Below are 27,458 nucleotides of genomic sequence, written 5' to 3' on the forward strand. Positions count from 1 at the left end.
AATGACAGAGAGTAATGTAAATATTAACGTCTGTGTTTAACATAATCTGCCAAAATTCATTAAATTACGAGTAAAGTGTTATAGAAAAATCAAAACTGTTGCGAAACGCATTATGCCGATCGACAATTCACTTTCAAAAATCTCTTAATCACTGTAGTCACTTAAGGAACGGGATTTTTCGTAAAAGGAAACGTAGATAATAATGCTGACGTGCTTTGAAGTAATAATTATATGATAAATAAATCTTTGATGAGATGTCAAAAAATAATATGAAAATAACTCCTGTAATTGGAGATAATCCAGATTTTGTGAACAAGTATTTGGACACACTCAAAATGTTGTAAATGATTAATAAACGTTTTATCTGAATTAAAATTTTAATGTATTTCAAAATTTTAGAAAATAGTCGTGCATAATAAAAATAAAACTTATTAAGTGGTTATTACGAATGTTTGATTAAAAATATAAAATATTATTATAAAAAAAAAATACACAACATATACTATATTAAAAAAATTGTGTTTGATTTAACAATTAATACATAAATATAAGGATAAAAAATATCAGTTTTCTCAGCTAATTGCTTTTTTAACATAACGTGATTTGCAAGTGGACTGCTCAATTAATTTAACAAAGTTCTAAATCACCGCAATAAAGTTTGTCATTTTAATTTATCTTCCTATAGCCCATCCTGATTCATGACACAAACCGCCATAGCTAAATATAAGCATGGGAGTGCCGGATTTTTATGGAAATAAGCCATTGATGTTTTTGTGAGAATTTCGCCATGTGTTCGAATAATTTGATAAGGTTGGCGGAAAGATGGGAAGAGGAATGTGCGGAAAAACGTCTGCTTAAAGCACCATTTATATGTACATACACACATATATATATATATATATATATATATATATATATATATATATATATATATATATATATATATATATATATATATATATATATATATATATATATTATATATATATGTATATATATATATATATGTATATATATATATATATATATATATATATATATATATATATATATATATATATATATATATATATATATATATATATATATATATATATATATATATATATATATATATATATATATATATATATATATATATATATATATATATATATATATATATATATATATATATATTTATATATATATATATATATATATTTATATATATATGTATATATATATATATATATATATATATATATATATATATATATATATATAAATATATATATATATATATATATATATATATATATATATATATATATATATATATATATATATATATATATATATATATATATATATATATATATATATTATATATATATATATATATATATATATATATATATATATATATATATATATATATATATATATATATATATTTATATATATATATATATATATATATATATATATATATTTATATATATATATATATATATATATATATATATATATACAATATATATATATATATATATATATATATATATATATATATATATATATATATATATATATATATATATATATATATATATATATTATATATATATATATATATATATATATATATATATATTTATATATATATATATATATATATACATATATATATACATATATATATATATATATATATATATATATATATATATATATATATATATATATATATATATATATATATATATATATATATATATATATATATATATATATACAGTGGGTGGCCATATTATTAGGGACACTTCGAATTTCCTGTAATTTTCATTATTAAATGAATTTAATGAGCAAATAATTTGGTTTTTTGAATATTTTTTTATTGATTGGGGTGCTTTATTTAGAATTTAGAAACTTTATTATCATGGATTTAATAATACCAATTTATTTTTTATCATAATAAGTGATTATTCAACAATTTCGAAAAAATCTTAATTTTTAGTAATAACACCCTTTGCTGCGATTACAACCTCCAAACGTCAGGGCATACTTTTAATGCAGATTTTTGCATTGTACCAGAGATATGGGTTATTATGCCATACTCTGATAAGAGTTTCTATCATTTGCCGCTTAGTGGTGATGACTTCTTTGGCAATCTCACGTTTCGTTAATTCCCAAAGATTTTCAATGGGGTTCATATCCAGCTAATTCCCCGGGTAAGGCAAAACACAGAGGTTTTTTTCAGCCAGGAATGTGATAACACTCCTGGCTTTATGACACAATACCGAGTCATGCATTAACACATACTTTTCATCGCCAGGGAACCATTCTTGAGCCTCGGCTGGAGTCGACTTTTCAGTACTCGCTGGTACTATTCTTGCCTCATGGTCCCTTCCATGATAAAGAGGCATCCCATACCCTTAAATGAGATTACGGACCACAACATTATGCTAACAGGGTATTTTTAACCATCTCCACAAGGCAGTCTGGGTGGAATTTTTCTCCTGGGCTACGTCGGAAAAATAAAGTTTTTCCCACCAAATTTTTTAATGTTGACTCGTCCAAGAAGCAGACCTGTAATGTATTACCATAATTGCAAAAATACATATATTTTTTATCTTCTTAATTTATTATACGAATACAAGCCATAAATATTCGAATCTAGTACAAAACAGTTACATTCCGGTGTTCTTTGGCCCATAGGAGTCGTTTTTTCATCATGCCTCAGTCAGGCGTAGTTTTTTGGTTGGACGTCGACCCATTAGATTTACTTCAACTAACCGTCTCTGAACTGTCCTTTTGGATACGTTGATTCCTTCATCGTTTACCAACAGAAATTAACAACAATTAGACAATCAACAGACTTTTTACGATTTTGGAAATAGATGTCCCTGATTTTATGGGCACCACGAGGAGTTGTGATGCTTTTTCTGCCTTTTTTTCCAACGCGGGCTGATTCTAGACGCAGGTTTTTATCAATTTTTCTTTAAATCCGATGGACTCCTGACTTCGAAACATCTGTAAGTGCTACTATTTCTCTCTGGAAATATGTGGAATGAAGTAGTAAGGTTATAACTTCCCTATATTTTCTCGGAGATATGTTTGAAGACTTGCCCATACTAAAATTGAGAATATTATGGTTCAGTTCAAACTAAATTGAATTTTATTTAAAAATTCATTGAAATTAACTCATTGAATTAGCAAAACTAATAAATTATTAAACAACACTTACGTTTTTATAGTCTTGAACTCAAAAAACTTACAGAAAAATGGTTTAAAAAAATATTAACTGAGCTCATACCAATATCATTTTTCACTAATCAACATCCAAATGAAAAAAAACTTAGTTTTTTGATATTTCACAGTATTGATATATCTTTAAAACAATAATTATGATACCAGCAACAAAAATACAAAAGAAAAAATAATTAAAACTTATTAATTTGACCAAAAAATTCATTTAAACTTGAAAATTACAAAAAAGTACAAGTGTCCCTAATAATTTGGCCACCCACTGTATATATATATATATATGTATGTATATATGCAATTGAAGTAAGCAAATGCCAAGATGCACCGCCATGATCAATGTTTGGTTTTGCGTGTATTGCTGTAAATTTCAACAGATGGTGCTGCCATTGCGGTCATAAGAGCACATATCACAAAAAAAGCGTAATAATTACACGTATTAGAAATGTGCGCGTTACATCTTCTTTCTTTTTCATTTAACTTCCAGACTGAATCACAGCATTGCGTTGCCGGGTGCGGCTAGTTTCAATAACAGTTATTTAACAACAGGTAACTACGCGACGTAAAGTAAACTATGTATATACAGAGTGGTACGAAACTATTCGCCCTATCGGAAGATGTTATTATTTAGGCAAATAGCCTCATACGTCAATTATATTTGACTTTTGTGAGCTGCAGTATACAAACAGATTGATAAAACGGGCACAAATGTGTATCAATCCTGGCGGCAGCCACTTGACGGAAATCATCTTTTCCACTTAACAGAAAAAAAATCAAAAATCCGAGTTAAAATTTTCACCGCTCTAAAAATAAATATTGAAATTTTTATTCAAAAACAAAATTGGAAGATTAATTTTGCGCCACCTTAAATCTGTTTGTATATTGCAGCTGTCTAGTTCATAAATGTAAAATATTATTGACGTACGACGCCATTTGCAAAAATTAAAACTTTATCTACTTATAAAGTGATTCAATAATTAAAATGTAAGTTTGTTTTAAAATCACTTTTATAATTAAGTTATAACACGATTATAATTAAGTTATGATAAAATATTTATAGTGATTTCAAAACAAAGTTACAATTTAATTATAAAATGGAAAATTACAAAGTTAGTGCTTCAAATATAAATTATAAAGTGATTTAATTTTGTGCCACCCTGTAAAATGATTGCATAAGAAGTTCGCGAGTACGAGTGGAAAGTACGGCTAACATTGTGAACTTTCCCTCTCCAGGGAATTCGACCTCAAACATATCTCTCTCGTTATTTCATGATATTTACCGTGAGCAGTTAGTAGGTTAAAATATTGTCATTATATAATGGGACATGTTTCTTCGGATAGCATAATGCTGGGAACAGAGTGAATGTTGCACTGGATTCAATTTATTAATCGATTGGATATTTAAATAGCGCCGTTTTCGTGGGAAATCACCTCAGGACATTGAGGAAAATCCATCAGAGAATACATATATTGAAGAATATTATTTTTCACATTTCATCACAGATGAAGAAGAATATAGAAGTCTGGGCGTTTACGGGGCTGATGACCGTCATAGGCCGGTTTAAGTGATCGCTTTACACACGTGTAACATTCACCAATTCTACCCATTATTGATAACCACACTACTCAAATTCTTAGAAGTTTTATATATATATATATATATATATATATATATATATATATATATATATATATATATATATATATATATATATATATATATATATATATATATATATATATATATATATATATATATATATATATATATATATATATATATATATATATATATATATATATATATATATATATATATATATATTTAATAATAATAATAATAAATCCCTTACCGCACCCCAATGGTGCATAGGGCACTGCTTCATAGAAACGCAGTGTTATCTTGATCGATTACACATGAAGGAAAGGTGATCAGCCCTCCACTTCAGGTACCAGTCCAGTGTAATATTGAATAAATCATTTAATATATATATTGGGTTGATGCAAAAGTAATGACCGTTTTTTATGATCCCAGGTAAAAAAATTTTTTTTCATAAATTATGAATAGTATCTTCTTTTTTTATGATTCCATTGTATAAAGGATGCTTTCCCTCTACTTTCTATTCAGTTTTGGCCTGGCCAGAGTACAGTAGTAACCCCTTGTATTTTTTCAAAATGTCGTTCGATAAAGTGCATTTACGTATTGTTTACTTTATGAATTCCGTAAAGACAATACTGCGAGTGTGGCAACCAAAAACATTTGTGAAGTGTATGGAGCAGATGTCATCAAAGTTCGACAGGTACGAAGATAGTTTTCAAAATTCCGATCTGGAGATTTTTCACTCATTGATAAACCACGTACCGGGTGGCCATTGAAGTCTGATGACGACGAATTAAAAGTCATAATTGACACCAATCCACGTCTAACCATCAGGGAGATTATGTCAATGATGAGAGTCAACCAAACAATCGCATTAAGACATTTGAAGCGTATGGAAATGGTTTCGCGGTGCGACGTTTGGATACCTCATCAATTGTCGGCTGCCAATTTATTGAATCGTGTTTTAACGCGCGTTGCTTTGAGTGCGAGACAAAAACATGAACCTTTTTTGCATCGTTTGGTGACGGGAGATGAGAAATGGGTCGTGTACTACAACGTGACAAGAAAAAGACATTGGACAAGCCCCATTAACAACTTCGAAGGCCGAAATCCATAAAAAAGTTATACTTTGTGTTTGGTGGAATAATAAGGGTATTGTGTATTTTGAACTCTTGGAACACGATAAGACAAGAACAGCAGAACGATATTGTCAGCAATTATCCAAATTGAACATGGTCCTTCAAAAGGATAGACCAGAATTGGTAAACAGAAAAGGGGTAGTGTTTCATCACGACAACGCGCGACCACATGTGGCTATGATGACCCAACACAAGCTAAATGAGTTAAATTGGGATGTTATCAAGCATCCACTGTATTTTCCAGATCTTGTTCTTTCTGATTTTTATTTATTGCGATCACTGCGAAAAAATTTTAATGATGAAAAAAATTATTCAATAGAGCAGGTAAAAACATCCCTTACTTCATTTTTCGCATTAAAATCCGCGGAATTTTATACTACTGGTATTAATAAGTTGATATAAAGATGGAAGAAGGTTATAAGAACTGATGAAAATTTTATAATTTCTTAAATAAATAATACACAAGAAAAATTAAAAAAAAAAAATATATGTAAAAAACGGTCAAAACTTTTGCATCAACCCAATATATATATATATATATATATATATATATATATATATATATATATATATATATATATATATATATATATATATATATATATATATATATATATATATATATATATATATATATATATATATATATATATATATATATAATATTTATATATATATATATATATATATATATATATATATATATATTTTTTTTTTTTTATTTTTTTTTTTTTTATACATATATATATATATGAACCAATTTTAAAACATCGTTCTTGAATCACTAGAACTTCGCTAGAGACATCTATAGTTATGTAGTATATATAGTACTGGTAAATAGAGATAAAAAGAAGCTTTTTATTGGGGACAAACTCTTATATTCTTTTACAAACTTGTATATACTTGATCCTTTTCAGAATCACATTTCGCATTAAACATAATATGTTATACATATATGTTTTCGCATTATATTACTTTTATAATAAAAACAAATATTAGATTTCTTGATTTAATTACTGACAAGTCAAATCATTGAAATAAAATCGCACACCGAAGTAACTTCATTGCTAACTTAGAATCATTGAACTGTAAAAATTAAGGCCTTTAGCGACAAAGCCTAGAATTTTCATTCATGAATCACAAGGAATTATAGTAACTTTAAACATAATGTGTAAATCCAATCACGAGTAGGTATAGGCAATAAAGCTTATAAAGTTGAAGCCTAATTAGGGCTACAATAAGCGGTTTTGCATAAGCCGTAGCTAGATTTTTGAGTCACTTGTACGTAGGTAATTAAAAAATACTAATAAGCTTAATATATCTTCAGGGCTGTTCAATTAGTACTGTGATCGGAGTGAAGGACTCTTGACCGTGAGATCATCTCCACGTACAATTTACACCATTCTTCACAATTTACAGATATTTTTGTTTGTTTTCTGGTAGCAAACGGTCAATAAATAGGTAGCAAACGGTCAATAAACCTACAAATTATAGTGAAACCTCGGGCAACGAATGACCTCGTATTACGAATAATTCCGGTAAACGACAAAAATCGTTTCATCAATTGATTCGGTAATCACTTTGTAGTAATATATATCCATTTTTACTTGGTAAATACCACTTTTTCTTAAAACCTATTGTGATACATCGCTCACTCCTTTTAACAACGTCATATATCAAGAAGCTTGATTTTTCAGGAGATCGTTTTGAAAGTTTAAAAATATAATGAAACGTATAAAAAATAAATATCAAGCTACTTATTGAACTTTTTACAGTGCAACAGATCTTTTTAGGTAAAACCTGAATGTTTTTTCTCCATTTGAAAAATATTTAGTATGTTTAAAAAATTATTAAGCAATACCTTTTCGTCAAAATGCAAAAATAACACTTTCTGGACTGTAGCGGGTAAAAATTAATTAAAAAATATGCCGCTTTTGCTGGGATACAGTACATTTTCTGGGCATTTCGAAAACACGCACAACTGAAAATTGACGATGTTTGATATATGACGTTGATAAGTAGTAAGCGACATTTTTCGATGCATTCCGCATAATTTTTAAACACCGTATTATAAACACAAAAACGGAAGTTAAAAAACCAATATCCATAGTGAGACAGAAATTTAAATATAAAAATAAAACACTCGCTTAAGGCAATCTATGCAAACATAACTTTTTTAGAAAACTTTTTTCGATGCTTACTTAAATTATTTTAAGTATATGTTTTAATTATTAATAAAATTGAGTATATTTATTGATTTGGCGTTTAATTTGTAGAACTCCATTTTAATTTATGTTTTAATTTTAAATCAAACACTGATTTTTTGAGTCTACTAAGTTGTATTTTATTAACAAAAACACATAAAAAATTGTATTGTGACAATTGTTTCGCCTTGTTAGGGCATTGAATGGACATTCGTTTGATAATGCCCTAATAAGGCGAAACAATTGTCACAATAATTTTTTTTATGTGTTTTGTTTAATAAAATACAACTTAGTAGACTCAAAAAACCTGTGTTTGATTTAAAATTAATACATAAATATTGAGTATATTAAAACATGTTTTCTTGTTGTTTCTATTTCTGTAAAATTATTTAAATTTTATAAAAGACGATAATTTTTAATTACTTTGTATCCGATTTCCTTCACCTAATGCAGTTATGAAGGGTTATATGCGGGAAATCCATTTCGCATTCGAGTTGCGAAAAGTTTTACGGAACGAATTTAGTTCGTAAGCCAAGATTCCACTGTAAATACAATAGATACACCCACCAACTAAATGAACACAAAATACTTTTAAGGCTATTTTTTTTTTAATTGTGCTAAAATTAAGATAAATATTGACATTCTCTTGGGGAAGATAATACATTTATTTTTCAAATACTCGTCAGAACTTAGAATTAATTGTCGCCTTTGATGTAAAAGTGACTAAGTTTAAAATCAATAAAAAAATATTGTTATGTAACCATTTTAAGTGATTTCTAGTATATGGAATATTGTAGATGAATCACGGGTGAACAACTAGCAAAAAGTATAAAAATCCTCTAGTGCACGACTTTAATGTACTATGGAAATTCTAATAATATGGATATCGGATACTATAGGCGGAATCTAAACTGGCAGTACGCAATAGAGTTGTGGTTCCAACCCTTATGTATGGAAGCGAAGCATGGAGTTGGCAAAAGAAGGATGAAAGCAGACTGAATGCAGTCGAAATGCGATCCCTCAGACGAATGTGTGGCAAAACGATGTTTGATAGATGTTCGAATGATGAAATAAGGAAAGAATGTAAGGCTGAGATAAGCATTATCGATAAAATTAAGAAAGGTGTGTTGAGATGGTTTGGACATGTGGAGCGTATGAGTGAAGAAAGAACGGTTAAACAAATTTATGAGGCTAATGTAGTTGGAAAAAGAAGCGGAGGACGACCGAGGAAAACTTGGCACAATCAGGTATGTCAAATACTTGAAAGCGGCCGGGTCAGGAGTCGTAATAATCGTCGGGTATGTATGAGGAGATGCATGAATGTAGAAGAGGCAAAGAATGTTTGCAAAGACAGAGTGGTGTGGCGTTCGATTCTCTCTGCCTACCCCTGCGGGAAAGCGGCGTGATGGTTAGTTAGTTAGTTAGTTAGGAGATGGTCCGACGACATAGTCCCTGTGGGGGGTAGAAACTGGCTGCAAGCAGCAATCGACCGGAAGAAATGGAAAGAAGAGGAAGAGGCCTTTATCCAGCAGTGGAGGTCAGAGGGCTCATGAAGAAGAAGAAGAAGAAGAATAAGATTGTCACCCAAAAAAACTATTTTGAAAATAATACTTTAAGTTCCGAGACGAATTCCCACAGATGAAACATTCAAGAAACTATAACTTATATCACTCAAACAACTATATATTATTTTTTTGAATAAAATATAAATAAAAATTTATATCTCATCAAAGATGAAGAAGAATATGGAAGTCTGGGCATTTACGGGGCTGACGACCGTCTTAGGCTGGTTTAAGTGATCACTTTACACACGTGTAACATTTACCTATTGTACCCATTATTGACAACCACACTACTCAAATTCTTGGAAGTTCAATATATATGAACCAATTTAGAAACCTTGTTCTTGAATCACTAGACTTCACTAGAGACATCTATTGGTGGGATGAAAAAAGCTTTTTATTGAACAGAAACTCTTATATTCACTTACAAACTTTTTTTTAAATCAGCCTGTCAATGCCCAGATTTACATCTTCTTCTTCATCTTTGATGAGATGTCAAAAAATAGCTACTATAATTGGAGATAATCCAGATTTGTGAACAAGTATTTGGACACACTTAAAATGTTGTAAAATATTAAAATATAAATTAACTTAGTTTTAATTTTGTTTCGATTTTAAATTTTCCTTACATATTTATTTGAAAAATCAAATTTGAGTTCCTTTTTCTTTTAGACGTATCACTCATGTAGTACATGTTTGGTAACTTTTTTATATTTTTTACTTTTTAATTTTATTAGATTTTGTTTTCTGTTAAAGTAAAGTGTTTGTAGTTTAAATTAACACTTTGACCATTTTTATACTTGTATTTGTATTATGTTGTAAAATGCAATGTTTTTTTAAATAAAGTGTCAGTGTCCTTTACTATGACCTAAATATAATGTAAACCCTCACACAGTCCATGCCTTTTTGGGATCTTTTTTGTATTTGTATTTTTTTGTACTTGTATTTATATACTACTACTACTACTACCATCACGCCGTTTCCCCGCAGGGGTAGGCAGAGAGGATGGAACGCCACACTCTTCTGTCCTGACATACACTCCTCGCCTCCTTCACATCCATACATGCATGCCATCCGATTACGCAGACTTTTGACACCGCCAGATTTTAGGTTCTGATTGATCTGATCGTGCCAAGTCTTTTTCGGTCGTCCACGTTCTGTTTTCCCTCTCACATTCGCCACATATATTTTCTTAGTCATTCTCTCGCTATCCATTATATAAAAAACTAACTAACCATCACGCCGCTTCCCCGCAGGGGTAGGCAGAGAGAATCGAACGCCACACCACTCTGTCCTTGCAAACATTCTTTGCCTCTTCTACATTCATGCATCTCCTCATACATACCCGACGATTATTACGACTCCTGACCCGGCCGCTTTCAAGTATTTGACATACCTGATTGTGCCAAGTTTTCCTCGGTCGTCCTCTGCTTCTTTTTTCAACTACATTCGCCCCATAAATTTGTTTAACCGTTCTTTCTTCACTCATACGCTCCACATGTCCAAACCATCTCAACACACCTTTCTTAATTTTATCGATAATGCTTATCTCAGCCTTACATTCTTTCCATTATATTATGTTTTAAAATGCAATATAATTTAAAATAAAGAAGAAAAATATATACATATAAGATAAAAGTAATGCACGTTAAAAATTGATGACGTACGAATAAATTAGATTTTCAGTGCACGACTTTTTTTTATATCTTTGACCTATGCAAAGAATGGAGCCTTAATGTAAATTTTATGCATTTTGAAGAAAATAAATTTTAAATATCAAAAATTTATTGAAGATTTAATAGAAGAGTCACAAAAAATATGAATATATAATCAATAAAAACTATTAATTTTTAATGCACATTTTAATATTTTTTGCCTTCATAAAAATTAAGTAATTTTGAGGAAAAACAATATTTAATATTAAAAATTAGTTGAAGAGCCAGAAGAAGTCTCAGAAAATATTTAATAAACTTTAAAGCATAAAATAAAGAATATATTAACATAATATTAAAATACTGTATATATATCGCTCACTCCTTTCAACAACGTCATATATCAAAAACGTAAATTTTCAATTGTTTTCGGAATGCCCAGTACATATACTTTATCCCAGCAAAAGCGGCATATTTTTAATTTAATATTTACCCGCTACAGGGCAGAAAGTGTTGTTTTTGCATTTTTATGAAAATGTGTTTTTTAATTATTTTTTAAATAAACTAAATATTTTGCAAATGGAAAAAAAACATTCAGGTTTTACTTAAAAAGATCTGTTGCACAGTTAAAAGTTCAATAAGTGGCTTAATATTTTTTATTACATTTCATTATATGTTTAAACTTTAAAAACGATCTCCTGAAAAATCAATTTTTTTGATACGAGTATATGACGTTGTTGAAAAGAGTGATTTAATGAAGTATATATTTATTTATTTATATAATATAATTTAAATAATCCATTTCGCATTTGAATATGGAAAAGTTTTACGGAACGAATAAAGTTCGTAAGCCAAGTTCGTAAGACAAGAACGAGGAAGTCTACGATATCGTAGGGCATGTATGAAGTGGAAGTAGTAGGAAGTGCATGTGAGAATTTTTAAGCCTATAATTTCTGTGTCAGGTTGTGGTCCCGTGGTTAGTGTCGCGAAGTCAGAGTTTCTAGATTCGATCTCACTCTACCACAATTCGATACCTATTTCTAAGAATGAGCCACTTAGGCTCACAGAAATAGTATGAAATTAAAATATTTGTGTAAATAATAAAAACAAAAATCTTTTTTTTTATTAAAAAATAAATAAATAAATAAATTCGACCAGTTATTTTTTTAACTATAATAACTACTAATTGAAGATAATCCAGATTTGTGAACAAGTATTTCGTCACACTCAAAATGTTGTGCATAATATTAAAAGTTATAATATTTTATTAATATTTTTTTGTTTATCTTTTCCTTATTATTCATATTTCTATGCGTATATGAATTGTAACATTTAGATATTATCTGAAATTTATTCATATTTTTCCACCTATATTCGCAAGGGTATAAAAAAGCTCGTTAAATAAGCAGATTAAGCATAATAGAAGTAGCCTTCATCTGCATTTTTATTTTTAAAAATTAAGTATGAAATATTATAAAAATTTCCTGGTCTACTAGAAAGGTCATCTTCGATGGCTCTTCTAAACCAAGGACTACATTTTGCATATTTTGTATTTAAAAGCTTTATTAACTTTGCTGTATGGTAATATAACACTTTCGTTATCATTCATCGTTCACTTTGTGTAATACCACTTAAAAACTCTACTTCAAGACCGTATGTATTTAAGATCAGAGATGGCGAACCATTTTCGCAAGTGGGTCAAATTAGTTTTTTTTAAATTGATGTCGCGGTTCACATTAATTTAGTTTTTTCGGGTTAAGTAATTAAAATAATAATAATTTAAGGCTTTACAGACTTCCATATTTTTCTTCATCTTTGTAATATACAAAAAAAAATCTGCGCGGACACACGTATCCTCCTCCCGCAGCTCCTCGCGCAACCGTCGTGTACTGAATTGTATATTTGCGAGTGCACCCTTAACCCTTATCCGCAACAAATGGTGCAAAGGGCACTGCATCGTATCGAGTGTATATAAGGGTGAGAATAGAATACGAGTGTAAAATATTAGTATTTTTAGATTATTTTTTGACATCTCATCAAAGATGAAGAAGAATATGGAAGTCTGGGCTGGCAACCGTCATAGGGTGGTTTAAGTGATCACTTTACACACGTGTTACATTCACCAAATCTACCCATTATTGACAACCACACTACTCAAAGTCTTGGAACTTCTATATATATATGAACCATATTCCTCTTCATCTTTGATGAGATGTCAAAAAATAATATGAAAACAACTCCTGTAATTGGAGTTAATCCAGATTTTGTGAACAAGTATTTGGACACACTCAAAATGTTGTAAATAAATTATCTGGTCAAATTATAAGCTTAAATAATAAAATGAAAATGATATTTCCTGGCGTTACTCATGTGTGTGATTGTAATCCAGGATTCGGACCTCACATACTAATATAAGAGTTTCTGCTTAGCAAAAAAGCTTAAACTTAAACTTTAAAAACGTTCTCCTGAAAAATCAAGTTGTTTGATTTATGACGTTCTTGAAAGGAGTGAGCGATATAGGTCCCAATTGGAAGTACTACGCTGTTGTTCTCACACAACACCTAAATTGGGTGTAGGTACTTATATACATCTCAATACGCATAATCTTTTCTCTCAACCTTCGACAGCATTTGTAATATGACCTTTATTACTAAAAACGTATTCCCTGCGTCCTAACAAACATTGTAAACGGTGTAAAATTTACACGGCAATTTGTAAATTACAAATTAGATCGGCAAATATTTATTGAGAAGATTTTCAAGTGATTTTATTAGCTTTGTATTTAAAAAAAACATCATTATATAACAATACAAAGCGCGTAAATGAAAGAATATAATTGTTAATGAGAACATTTGTTTTTTACCACTTGAGCTTTTTTTTATTTAAACATTTTTTAAAAAAGGAAAAATAAATATAACTCAAGTGGTAAAAAAACAAGTGTTCTCGTTTACAATTTCATCATTTCTTACCACAAAGTTGATGCCGAAACAATAAATTAAAGAATATAATATATTATATTATATTGTCCGCCTCCGTAGTGTAATGGTCAGCACGCTCAGCTACCGTTCTGGAGGTCCCGGGTTCGATTCCCAAGGGGGGTAAAATAAATATTAGTGATTTTTTCACTGTAATATTTATTCAATATTACCATGGACTGGTACCTGAAGCGGAGGGCTGATCACCCTTCCTTCATGTGTAAGCGATCAAGATAACACTGCGTTTATATGACACAGTGCCCTATGCACCATTGGGGTGCGGATAAGGGTTTTATTATTATTATTAATTTTTAAAAAAATCCAAAGGGACCAAAAGAAATTATCAATATTATTGTTGATTTTTAATTGAAATAATTTCATATCGATATTTACAGGGCTTACAGCCTGTCATGAGCTATTTTAAGTGATGACTTTACACAAGTTTAAAATTCAACATTCTACCCATGATTGACAATCACACTACTCAAATTTCGTATATTGTATATGTATATCCTCAAATTGACAAGATCTTTCATATGTGAGTTCACGGAATCATCTACGGTTGAGGTGAATAAGTAATTTTTAACAGAAAAAAAAGTTTACGCATTCGTCGAGGCCTGGGTATAACATACCGCTCACTCTTTTCAACAACGTCATATATCAAAAATCGTCAATTTTCAGTTGGGCATGTTTTCGGAATGCCCAGTAAATGTACTATATCCCAGCAAGACGGCATATTTTTAACTAAATATTTACCCACTACAGGGCGGAAAGTGCTGTTTTTGCATTTTGAGAAAAAGGTATTGTTCAACTATTTTTTAAATATACTAAATATTTTTCAAATGGAGAAAAAACATTCAGGTTTTACCTTAAAAGATCTGTTGCACAGTAAAAAGTTCAATAAGTGGCTTGATATTTATTTTTAACTTTAAAAACGATCTCCTGAAAAACAAAGTTTTTTGATATACGACGTTGTTGAAAGGAGTGAGCGATATATCAATAGTAAGATCGAGAAAAAGCAATGGAGATGGAATTGGCACATAGGACGTAAAGAATCTGATCATATTGTGAACCAGGCAATCACCATGGATCTTCCTCGAAAGACGAAAAAAATTCATGGATGCTGCAGAAAGATAACATGACTCGAAGGCATGCTGACGTTGTCCATGACAGCAGGATCTACAACCTGAGGGCGAGGAGAGTTCACACTAACAGTGTATAAAGTCGATAAGTTGGGATGGAGCCAGGAAGAATACGAAGAAGAAAAAATACAAACAACAAACTTACAAGAAGAAAAAAAATATTACCTGTTTTTTTTATTGAATAATTAAATAGTTTTATTTATAAACCATTTTGAGTATGTTACATATAATCAGGGCTTTTTTAAACAAAAAAGGTCCCGGAAGTCACTTCATGTCAAGCTTTTGACTAAAAAAATATATATTTAAATATCATTTAAATACAACATTTTGAGTGTGTCCAAATACTTGTTCACAAAATCTGGATTATCTCCAATTACAGGAGTTATTTTCATATTATTTTTTGATATCTCATCAAAGATGAAGAAGAATAGTTTCTGCTTAATAAAAAGCTTCTTTACATCTCACCAATAGATGTCTCTAGTGAAGTTCTAGTGATTCATGAACAAGGTTTCTAAATTGGTTCATATATATAGAACTTCCAAGAATTTGAGTAGTGTGGTTGTCAATAATGGGTAGAATTGGTGAATGTTACACTTGTGTAAAGTGATCACTTAAACCAGCCTATGACGGTCGTAAGCCCCGTAAATGCCCAGACTTCCATATTCTTCTTCATCTTTGATGAGATATCAAAAAATCATATCATTCAAATATTCATTACAATACCATATTTATCATTTTGACGAATGATATAAATATAGATTGTAATTACGTTGGTAAGCATAAAAATTGTTTCGTCTAATTCATTTTGAAAATAATAATAATAATAAAACCCTTATCCGCACCCCAATGGTGCATAGGGCACTGTGTCATATAAACGCAGTGTTATCTTGATCGTTGATACATGAAGGAAAAGTGATCAGCCCTCCGCTTCAGGTACCAGTCCAGGGTATTATTAAATAAATATTACAGTGAAAAAAATACTTATATTTATTTTACCCCCTTGGGAATCTAACCCGGGACCTCCAGAACGGTAGCCGAGCGTGCTGACCATAACACTACGGAGGCGGACAAAATTTTGAAATAAAAAAATGAAAAATAATAATCCGTGAAAAAAGGTGCCGCAAAGCCTTTCCACCGCGTTAAATGAAAAAAACCCCTGCATATAATTAATATTATTTAAAAAAAAATACATTGTATGTTCTTATCGTAAAATAAATTCTACAATCTCGAATATTCGAGTTTCAGATAAATATACTTACTTTAAGTAGGTATTATTACAATCCAGTCTGGTCAGAAGTTAAAAAATTTCACAACCTTTACAAATTTGTATAACTGCATGCAAAATCCTATTTAACAGGTTACGAAATATTATACGACGTTTTGTGTTGCAATAATAATAATATTATGCTATAAAAATATTGAAATTCGGAGATCGGTTCTTTGTTTATTCTTTATTAATTTAATCTATGGTGAAATGTTTACTTTATTTGCATATCGCCTAACTGACGCGGTAACGAACATCTCAGTGCGCCGTTTCTGACGAAAATTATTTCGTAAGATTTTGAATTTTTTTCATTTAAACAGTATCGTACCCAGAGTATTGAACCCTTGTTTCGTAGGGCAAATATTTTGAATGTAAGACAGATTTTTATTAAGTCAATTTTAGAGGACTTGCACAAAAACAAAGGGCCATACGTCATTAACCACACTAAAAGCACAAGATCAAAAACTGAAGGCAAAATAAATATTTCTCGTGTGAGATCTTCGTTTGCCCAAAGACATTCAAATTTTATAGGCCCTAAAATTTATAATATGCTCCCACAAGAAATATTATGTTCAGTTGGAAATAAATTCAAAATGCACACAAAAGAATGGCTCCTAAAAATTGGAAGAACCCAGCTGGAGCAGCAAATAAAAGTTTGTGTGTGATTAATCTATGTGTCAGTGTTTTATAATTATGTAATCCTATTTTCTAATCCTATTTTCTAATTTTATAATATTACTCCTTTAGATTTTACTTTTCTTTTAGTTCAACTCTCTATTTGCTTTCTTTTTATAATTATTATTTCATATTATTTCAGTCTTACCACTTTTATATTATCATTAAAATATATATAAAGCTGTATTATAAAACGAATAAGCATACCCTGCCTACCTCAGAACAGGTATCTTCAAATACCTAGTGAGGATAGACAGTGTCCAATAAAAAAATAATAATAAATATATGTTTATATATAAATATGTATAACTTAAGTACAAAATTATATTAAATAATAAACGCTGTTCTGCAGCACTGAACCAGAGGCGGCGAATTCCCGATAGTGCATTTTACATTAAAAAAATAATAGTACATTGAATATTTTTCCGCCAATAGGCTGTATAACGATATATTTTTGTACCCGAATTTATGTTTTTCTGTCCAGTTTACATCGAATATATCCTATCAATCACTTATTATTTTTTAAGCATTATCTGCGATTATCGTGTACGTGTGCAGTCTTGCATTTTTTATAAGTATTGTCATTTAAAAAATTAATAAATATATTTAAATGTTTTTTAAACACCCCCAATTTATATACGCTCCCTTCATTAAGGTGTTTGTATTTTACTTATTGTTTCGGCATTTACTTTGTGGTAAGACACGTTAAAATTATTAAAGAAAACACTCGTTTTGGATGTAAAAATATAATCTACATGATTATCACAAAAAATTAATAAAATTTAAATGTTTTATTTTTCAATAAAAATTTTCTCTACATTCAAGTTTTTTTCAGTCCCTTAAAAAACGTAAAATTTGTTTTTCACTGTATATAAAATAGATCTGCTTCAAATTTTTAATAAAGCGAGTATTTTTGCCTAGAATTTTCACTCATGAATTACATGAAATTATAATAACTTTAAACATGAAGAGTAAACCCACTCACGAGTAGTCATAGCTATGAAACTTAAAAAGTTGAAGCCTGAGTAGGGTCATGATAAGCGGTGTTGCATAAGCTGTAGCTAGATTTCAGAGTCACTTGGAAAAAAATGAATATAAAATTCTCTTGTGACAGACATTATGCATTTACAAAACATAAACTAATATGGGATTAAAAAAATTATCCTTATCATTCATCTTTTACTTTGTGTAATACCACTTTTATAAACACTTTTTCTTGACTACCGGTTTCGAAAAACCATTCCAACATTTGTGTGAAAATAAAATTTTGTGAGAGAGAAAGAAGACAAACTGAATCACATTTGGAATATTTTTAAAAGTGGACTCGAAGTTTTTGATATACAAAATATAAAATGGGATTATCTATGCCCTCAAATGTTCCTTATTTCACCGTTCGAACATCTGTATACATTATTTTGCCGCACTTTACAGCGTTATAGCGAAACAGCGTAAATAGGGGTGGCGTTAAGCGAGGTATTACCGTATCTGAAAGTACAATGGATCATTCTCATGATGTGTTTTTATTGGCTGATAATTTAAAATGAAAAATCACAAGACTATCGGTAACATTCTTATTGAAATCTGTAGAGAAGTAAGGAAAATATGAAGGTTTAAACTTTAGATATTTTAATAAAACGAAAAACGGACACCGTTATAAATTATCAAATTTTACGTCATCGGGTGTGTTATGGGGCGTATCCCTTTATGTATCTGCTTTTTAGAGCTGTAATAGTAGTAGTGTAGATTCGTTTCTGTGACGTCATTCGTTACCAACTTACGAATACAACGTTTTTACGAAGCGAATTTTGCAAAAGAAAATAATGAATGAAACTTTTAATTAAATCGGCTGTTATAAACACAAAACGAGTCTTACACAATACTTTATAGGTTGCGTATGTTAAATTAGATATTCCTCCCGAGTGATAATACCCTAGTCTAGAATGCACACAACTAACAAATTAGTTAGGAAACAATTTCATTACAAATAACGACGATCTCCTACAAGCGTGATTTTAAAATGTTTACATCGAGTTGCCAAGATTTGTGTATGGTAATGAATAACCAAACACAATTCATACACGATAATAGAATTCACATCCAAAATAGTGAAACAAGACAAACACAATGTGTTAATGTTATTTAAAGACACACTAGTAAATATTTCCAGTGATTTTTCGACATGGAAAAGCGAGTACGTGTATCGTCTAGTAATTACATTCATTCAAACCCTTATCCGCACCCCAATGGTGCATAGGGCACTGCATCATATAAATGCAGTGTTATCTTGATCGTTAACACACGAAGGAAAGGTGATCAGCCCTCCGCTTCCGGTACCAGTCCAAGGTAATATTAAATAAATATGAGAGTGAAAAAAACACTTATATTCATTTGACCCTCCCTGGGAATCGAACCCGGTACCTACAGTACGGTAGCCGAGCGTGCTGACCATTACAGTACGGAGGCGGACTAGTAATTACAAGTAAGAACTTATTTTGCTATGTGTAGGTATGTAAAACAAAATACAAAATATAAAACAATTTATAGCGTAGTTTTTCAATTTAAAATATAATTATAACTATATTTTTTTGACATCGCAACAAAGATCAAGCGGAAATATGGGATCTGGGCATTTACTGTGCTTACGACCGTCATAGGCTGGTTTTCAAAGGCTGTGTTCAATCATTTTAGTGCTGAGTATAATCATTTTATATAGAAGTTCCAAGAATTTGTATAGATTGGGTTGTCAATCATGGGTAGAATTGGTAAATGTTACACGTGTGTAAAGTGATCACCTAAACCGACTTCCATATTTTTCTTCATCTAGGTTGATGTCAAAATAATGTATAAAATACAAGTTCGTTAAACCATCGCCGAATTTTCTAAAAGTGCGAAAATCGTGCAAAAAAAACAGATAAATATTTTTTTTTTGTCGAACAACGATCGAATGCAACGAAATCTTGTACAGATCTTGTGAAGAAACGGCCGCTGCGAAATTGTGCAACAATTAAAGTTTTGAAATACTCACTTTTAAGTGCCCACAGTTGGTGTTTCGTCAGCGCGACCAGGTACTCTCCCAGCTGATGCCGACAGGTGGGCGACACCACCTTACGAATCTCTGACCAATTCTCCACCAGCCTCTGGGCACTGTAAACTTCTAGAAACTTCTCAACCCCTGGTGTCGAGACGTTCTTCAAATTGTCAACACTTAGAAATTCATCAATCGTCGCATCCGCAGCTGAGAACGCTTCCTCAATCTCTACGCGTGAATCGTTCAGAGATTTGGTTCGCCTGTTTAAAACCGAGTTGCGTTTCGGGATCTTGTTTATATGCGAAGGCGTCGTCACCTCTACTTTTGTCTTTTCTTCATTGAGATCCTTGTTCAGATCTTTCAAGAACACCTTTTCTCCTTCTGTTAGTTTCGTTGGCGTATAAACCTCGTCGGGAGGATCGTTCAAAAAAGAGTCAAAACTCAATAATTCATCGTATTTTTCTGTGGATTCTGATTCATCTTCTAACGAGAACTCATCTTCAAGTTTAGTTTCTTCTTTTTCCGTTGGAGCTAGATTAATTTCTTCTACTTTCAGTTCAGATTCTGTTAGATTTTCGAGGATTGGCTGTTCGACCAACGTCTTCGATTCAGGAACCCTTCGCTTGAAACGCGGTAACCCAAATAACCTAGAAAAACCACCTCCCGAAAGTAAAGACGCCACGAAACCATTGTTATCTCTTGTAAACGATTTCACAGCTTTAACGATCGAATCTTCCAACTTTCCTTCAGGTTCTCTGTTCCTTTCTTCTGATGTTTTGTCGAATACGGAAAAATCAAAATCACCCTCATTTTCTGCACTGAGTTGACTGTGTTTTTCGGTTGTCGTTGAATCGGTTACTTGTTTACAACTTGCACCCAAAATTATTGTCACAAATAACGCACCGAACATCCATGTCCCGACACTAACACTTTTGTGCGCCATGATATTTTTAATCGAAATAAATTTATACTTTATAATAGTATCTAAAAAGTTTTTGGTCACACTTTGGTCACTAGGAAAACAGATTTATCTAGATCAAAAGAAGAAAAATGTTTTAAATTATTTCTTAATTGTGATTTTTTTATCGATTTATACTACTGCCATCAAATCTCGTAAGAAAAATCATCAGTTTTTAACTTTTTTTAACTGGAGAATATTAATTGATATGTTTTAGACGATTTCACAAAATAATGCAATAACACAACGGAACTGCTATTAATTGAACAAAACAATGATTGGTTTATTCTTTGATATATATTCTTTGAATATGGGAATATTTTCAACCAAAATATATTTCTAAAATTTTAAAACTTTTAAAAGATTTTATTTTTTTTTATTTTATTTTTTTATTTTATTTTTATTTTATTGGAAGGAAGAACAACAGTTACAATATATGATACATACAGAATACAAAAAATAAAATCATGAGTACCAATTATAGTTCTTCACAACTATACATAAGAGAGGTCTATAAAGGAAGAGACATGAGACAAGGATGGGATAAAGAGAAAAGGAGATGGCAGTGATAGGAAAAGAAGAAAAGGAAAGGACAGGGAATAGAATTACTTTAATTAATTATAGATGTCATAATATTAAAATAAAAATTGCAATACTAAAAATTAAAACAGATCAATACATTTTTTAATGCTATCAAGTCTTGACTGCAGTTTAGTTCAACCGGTTAAAATGCCTAGACAAGGCGAAACAGCTATCGCAAACCAAAATTAAATCACGTAAAAATATTCATGAATATTCAAATAATGTAAAAAATAACTCCTAATTGGAGATAATTCAGATTTGTAAACAAGTATTTGGACACACTCAAAATGTAAAATAATTTGGTTCAATAATTTTATAAACTGGAAAAAAATTCCTTGAAAAAAAAACACAACAATAATAATTTATGTTTCAACACCTTATTTTTTTTAAAAATCAGTAAAATTTAAACACAATATTTATGGTAGTTAATTTTAGAAAAATAGTTTTTTTTAACCGATGATAAATCTCGAGTATTTAAATAATTTCGTTCGGTAATTTCATGAAACGGATTTTTTTTAAATCACCACAATTATAATTTATGTTTCGACACCTTATTTTTTTTTAAATCGTTTAAATTCAAACTCAAAATATTTATGGTAGTTAATTTTAGAAAAATGCATTTTTTCCATATTTTTTAACGCACATTTCACGAATGGTTTAAATAAATAAGTCACCTTTAAATTATCCGTGGCCCGAATTCAAAATTACAATACGGAAACCGTTTCCACCTTCCGCCCGCGTCACTTCAAACAAACTGACAAGTACAGCTGAATCAGGCTCGGAATCTCTCACCACCCCTACCTTAACTTTCCCAACCGATTACCCAAAATATATTACGCAATAACCCCAAATAACTAACAACAAAGCGAGCTGAAACTGAAAACAACCACAAAAAGTACAAACCATTCCCATACATCACAATTTTCACTAACCTTTATACACATAACCCTTTTACTCTTGTGATTCTGCTGATGGAAATACTCGCCACTTTCTATACAATTAAATCGGTCTCGATTTCACTTGAATCCGACTTGTAATTTTGATGCCTTGCGTAAAAAGTCGTATTATTTCATCGGCGCTTTTTCGTTAAGACATGGGAAATGAAATTACTTTTTTATAAAGATTCCTTTATGTATTAGTTATGGCTTTTGTCTCAAGTTTTACGCTGAAAGAAAGAGAGATGAAGACGTCATTTCAGTGAACAATAAACGATAAGGCTTTTTCAAGCGTTGTATTGGAAAATGGTGAAAAATCGTATTTAGTGAAAGTTTATTTAGTTATATATTTGTGTGTGTACGTAGGGGTGTGTGTATTTTCATCAAATCATGTTAAAAATGAGAAGAATAATATATGTGAGTACAAAAACGCAATACTTTATAATTACAACAATAATGTTGCATGAACCATTGAAATTTTTCCGTTTTTCTCCATTTAAAATGCATATTTTATGTGTGTCGAATCTTCTCTCGAATAAGAAGATCTTAGCATTCCAGGGCTTAAAACCTGGCATTTGATTGGGTTTAGTGACCATTTCATAAACCTGTGTAATCCTTACTATTTGGCCCATTATTGCAAATCCGTATTGTAATAATTTTTTAAAGATGTACATGTATGCATTGTTGTTTGGTTCTCTTATTTTTTAAGCGTATTCATTTTGGTACCTTTAATTCAGGTTTCGACAAATACCTTGTCTTCTTCAAGGATATCATTATGTAGGTATCCTTCCTTGAAGAAGACAACCAGTCGAAACCGGTTGGAATAAAAGTACCAAAAAAAGAGGTTATACACAAAGTTACCTTTTCTTAGTTTATTTTTCTAGCTGAAATTTTTAATGTCAAATTATCAAATGTACCATATTCTTCCTTGCTATATCTTATCCCAACTTATCGTCTTTGTAGACTGTTAGGATCAGCTCTCTTCGTCCTCAGATTGTAGGTCCTTCTGTCATGGACAACGTCACCTAGGCCATGTCTTCGAATCATGTTATCTTCCTGCAGCATCCATGAATTTTTTGGTCTTCCTTTAGATGTCTTTCGAGGAAGATCAATGTCGATCGGCTGGTTTACAATATGTTCTCTACGTCCTATGTGCCCATACCATCTCAGTTGCCTTTCCTCTACCTTACTATTGATGCCTGTTACAGCCAGGCTTCCATGAATGCGTGAAGTCTTTATTTTGTCTCTAAGGGACACTTCAGCTGACCATCTAAGCATTCATATTTCAGCAGTTTCTAGTCGCCTAGAGTGAAAGAATATACCATATTAGGAGCTAGAAATGCACAATACTGTAACAAATTTGTGCTCTGAATGGCGTGATTAGCTCTTAATAATCGGATCCAATAACCGAATTGAATCACGACTTCTTTTACAGAAATCGATCGCCCGTGTATATGTACAATTATTGCGGTAGTCCCAGTTCTATTATCATCTACTTATTCGGGACATTAATATTAAATAATACCAATTTAAATAATGCTATGTAGGTTCGAGAACATTACACCATTTGACATAAGCCTTTTTTTTATAGAGTAAACATTCTCGACCACGTGTCTCGCTGACCGCAAACGAGAGCGATAGTACGACGGTTAAACTTTCTTTTCAAACGCGTCAACCCAAAGTGAGCCCAATGGCAATGGGTGCAAGAGTCAAAATTACTTGCGGTCGCTCGTTTCGTGGTCATCACTCACAGCAAGGCAGTGGTGGAACACTCAAATTTAGATAATGTGATACTTTATTGTAATTTTACCTGTATGTTCGTTACTGCTCATAAGAATGCAGTACAATCTACAGCCTAGATTATTATGCTGGTATTCTGAATCTCTTTTATCGACTGATTTCAAAACATAACGAAATTCCCTCAAACGCATGTAAATCCTGTCATTTTTTATAGTCAACGGATAACAACAGCTGAAGAGCTATAATTTTTCATTTGCTTATTAGCAAGGCTTTTTTTTTAAACAAAAAGGTCCCAGAACTCACTTCATATCAAGCTTTTTACTAAAATAAATTATGTTTAAATATCATTCAAATAAATTTTAAATCAACCATTCATTCAAATCATTCCTATCATTTTGACGAATTATATAAATATGGATTGTAATATATTTTAGAGATGTAGTCTACTTTCATCCTTGTTTTGGCAATTCCATGCTTCACTTCCATACATTCCACATTTATATATTTTTCTTCAGTGTGAAGATAAACATTCCGTTCGTAATGGAAAGTGTGTTTTCAGTATGGTATAAAACCTACTAGTCATTGTAAAATAGTGTACTTTAACTATGACGAAAAACCTTCTAGTCATAATAAAATAATGTACATTTACTATGACGAAAACCTTCTGGTCATTTAAACCATATTATTTGCTCCCATACGAGAGGTCCGAGGTTTGGTTTTCAATCCGGGGGTCGGCGTTCCGATACCTTTTATCACGGATATTTTATTTTATTTCTTATTATCTAAAATCAATTAGACGAAACAATGTTTGCGCGTACGTAATTACAATCCATATTTATATAATTTGCCAAAATTATAAAATATAGAATTGGTAATGAATATTTAAATAACATAATTTTTTAATGAGTTCCGGGACCTTAATTACTTGAAAAAAAGCCCTGCTTAAACGATACGAGTCATTTCTTATATGAAAAAGTTGTTCGATAAATTTTCGCCTTAAAAAAGAAAGTCTATATATGTCTATATTCCATCACTGTGAGCTGGCCCGTTCGGATAAATTGCTCTTATATAACGAATCTCGTTAAGTAGGTACCGCTTTTAACTTTTTTTTGTTTTCGAACATTATGCAATAATCTTTATTCGAATATTTGACTACTGTTCCAATTCCGTAACGCATTCGATAATAATCAATACGAAATGGTGCCATAAGAGTTAAATTTGAATATCATTTTTAAATGTTCTGTCAAAGTTTGTATTGATATCTTATTGAGGATCGATTTCCCCAACGGTAAGTTATGCTAAGCGACTAAACTAATTTCTATTAAAATCATACACCTATGTACAGTCTGTTCACGGTTATTTTACTTCTAGTTTTTTTTAAACTATTTATTTGCCAGTATAAATAATTTTGAAAAAATACATGTAAAATAGCTGTGAACAGTCTATGAGTACATACATCTCTAGCGAGATAGCGAGTGTTTTTGCCTAGAATTTTCACTCATGAATTACATGAAATTATAGTAACTTTTAACATAAAGAGTAAATCCACTCACGAGTAGGCATAGGCTATAAAACTTTAAAAGTTCAAGCCTGAGTAGGGACATGATACGCGGTGTTGCATAAGCCGTAGCTAGATTTCAGAGTCACTTGGACGTTAGGTAATTTAAAAAAAACTAATTTCTTATCTTGCGAATGAATCGAGTTGCGTTTATTTGTATTTATTTTAAGCATTTAGTAGGAAATTTGGTAGGGAAATTATATAACATTTTTGACATCTTAATATAGATGAAGAAGAATGTGGAAGTCTGGGTATTTACATGGCTTACGACTTGTCAAAAGCTGGTTAAGTGAACACTTTACAGATTTGTAACATTCACTTGTTAAAACCCAGACTTATAATAGACATATTCTTCTTTACAGCATTTTGAGTGTGTCCAAATACTTGTTAACAAAATCTGGATTATCTCCAATTACAGGAGTTATTTTCCTATTATTTTTTGACATCTCACCAAGGATGAAGAAGAATATGGAAGTCTGGAAAAAAGCTTCGTTTCATCTCACCAATAGATGTTTGTGAAGTGAAGTTCTAGTGATTCGAGAATAATGTTTCAAAATTGGTTCATATATATAGAGCTTCCAAGAATTTGAGTAGTGTGGTTGTCAGTAATGGGTAGAATTAGTGGATTTTACGCGTGTGTAAAGTGATGACTTAAACCAGCCTGTGACAGTCGTCAGCCACGTAAATGCGTATAATTCCATATTTTTTTTCATCTTTGATGAAATGTCAAAAATAATATGACATAAGACATGAGCATAAGACACAAGACACAAGACACAAGACACAAGACACAAGACACAAGACACAAGACACAAGACACAAGACACAAGACACAAGACACAAGACACAAGACACAAGACACAAGACACAAGACACAAGACACAAGACACAAGACACAAGACACAAGACACAAGACACAAGACACAAGACACAAGACACAAGACACAAGACACAAGACACAAGACACAAGACACAAGACACAAGACACAAGACACAAGACACAAGACACAAGACACAAGACACAAGACACAAGACACAAGACACAAGACACAAGACACAAGACACAAGACACAAGACACAAGACACAAGACACAAGACACAAGACACAAGACACAAGACACAAGACACAAGACACAAGACACAAGACACAAGACACAAGACACAAGACACAAGACACAAGACACAAGACACAAGACAC

General features: G+C 30.9%; 1 protein-coding gene across 1 annotated transcript in view; it reads right to left on the reverse strand.

Moving 5' to 3' along the window:
* Positions 1-22,783, reverse strand: part of LOC148302326 (uncharacterized) — a 90,833-nt gene extending 68,050 nt beyond the window's left edge. The window contains exons 1-2 of the mRNA XM_088271754.1: positions 22,702-22,783; positions 20,485-21,518 (exon numbers count right to left, since the gene is read on the reverse strand). Coding sequence (XP_088127880.1) covers positions 20,485-21,430 — 946 coding nt within the window. The 5' untranslated portion in view covers positions 21,431-21,518; positions 22,702-22,783. The remainder of the gene's footprint in view (positions 1-20,484; positions 21,519-22,701) is intronic.
* Between the last annotated feature and the right edge of the window lie 4,675 nt (positions 22,784-27,458).

The sequence above is a fragment of the Brachycentrus maculatus genome, unplaced genomic scaffold, assembly GCF_059751285.1.
Source record: "Brachycentrus maculatus isolate JH-2025_06_01 unplaced genomic scaffold, ASM5975128v1 h1tg000459l, whole genome shotgun sequence".
Classification (NCBI taxonomy): domain Eukaryota; kingdom Metazoa; phylum Arthropoda; class Insecta; order Trichoptera; family Brachycentridae; genus Brachycentrus; species Brachycentrus maculatus.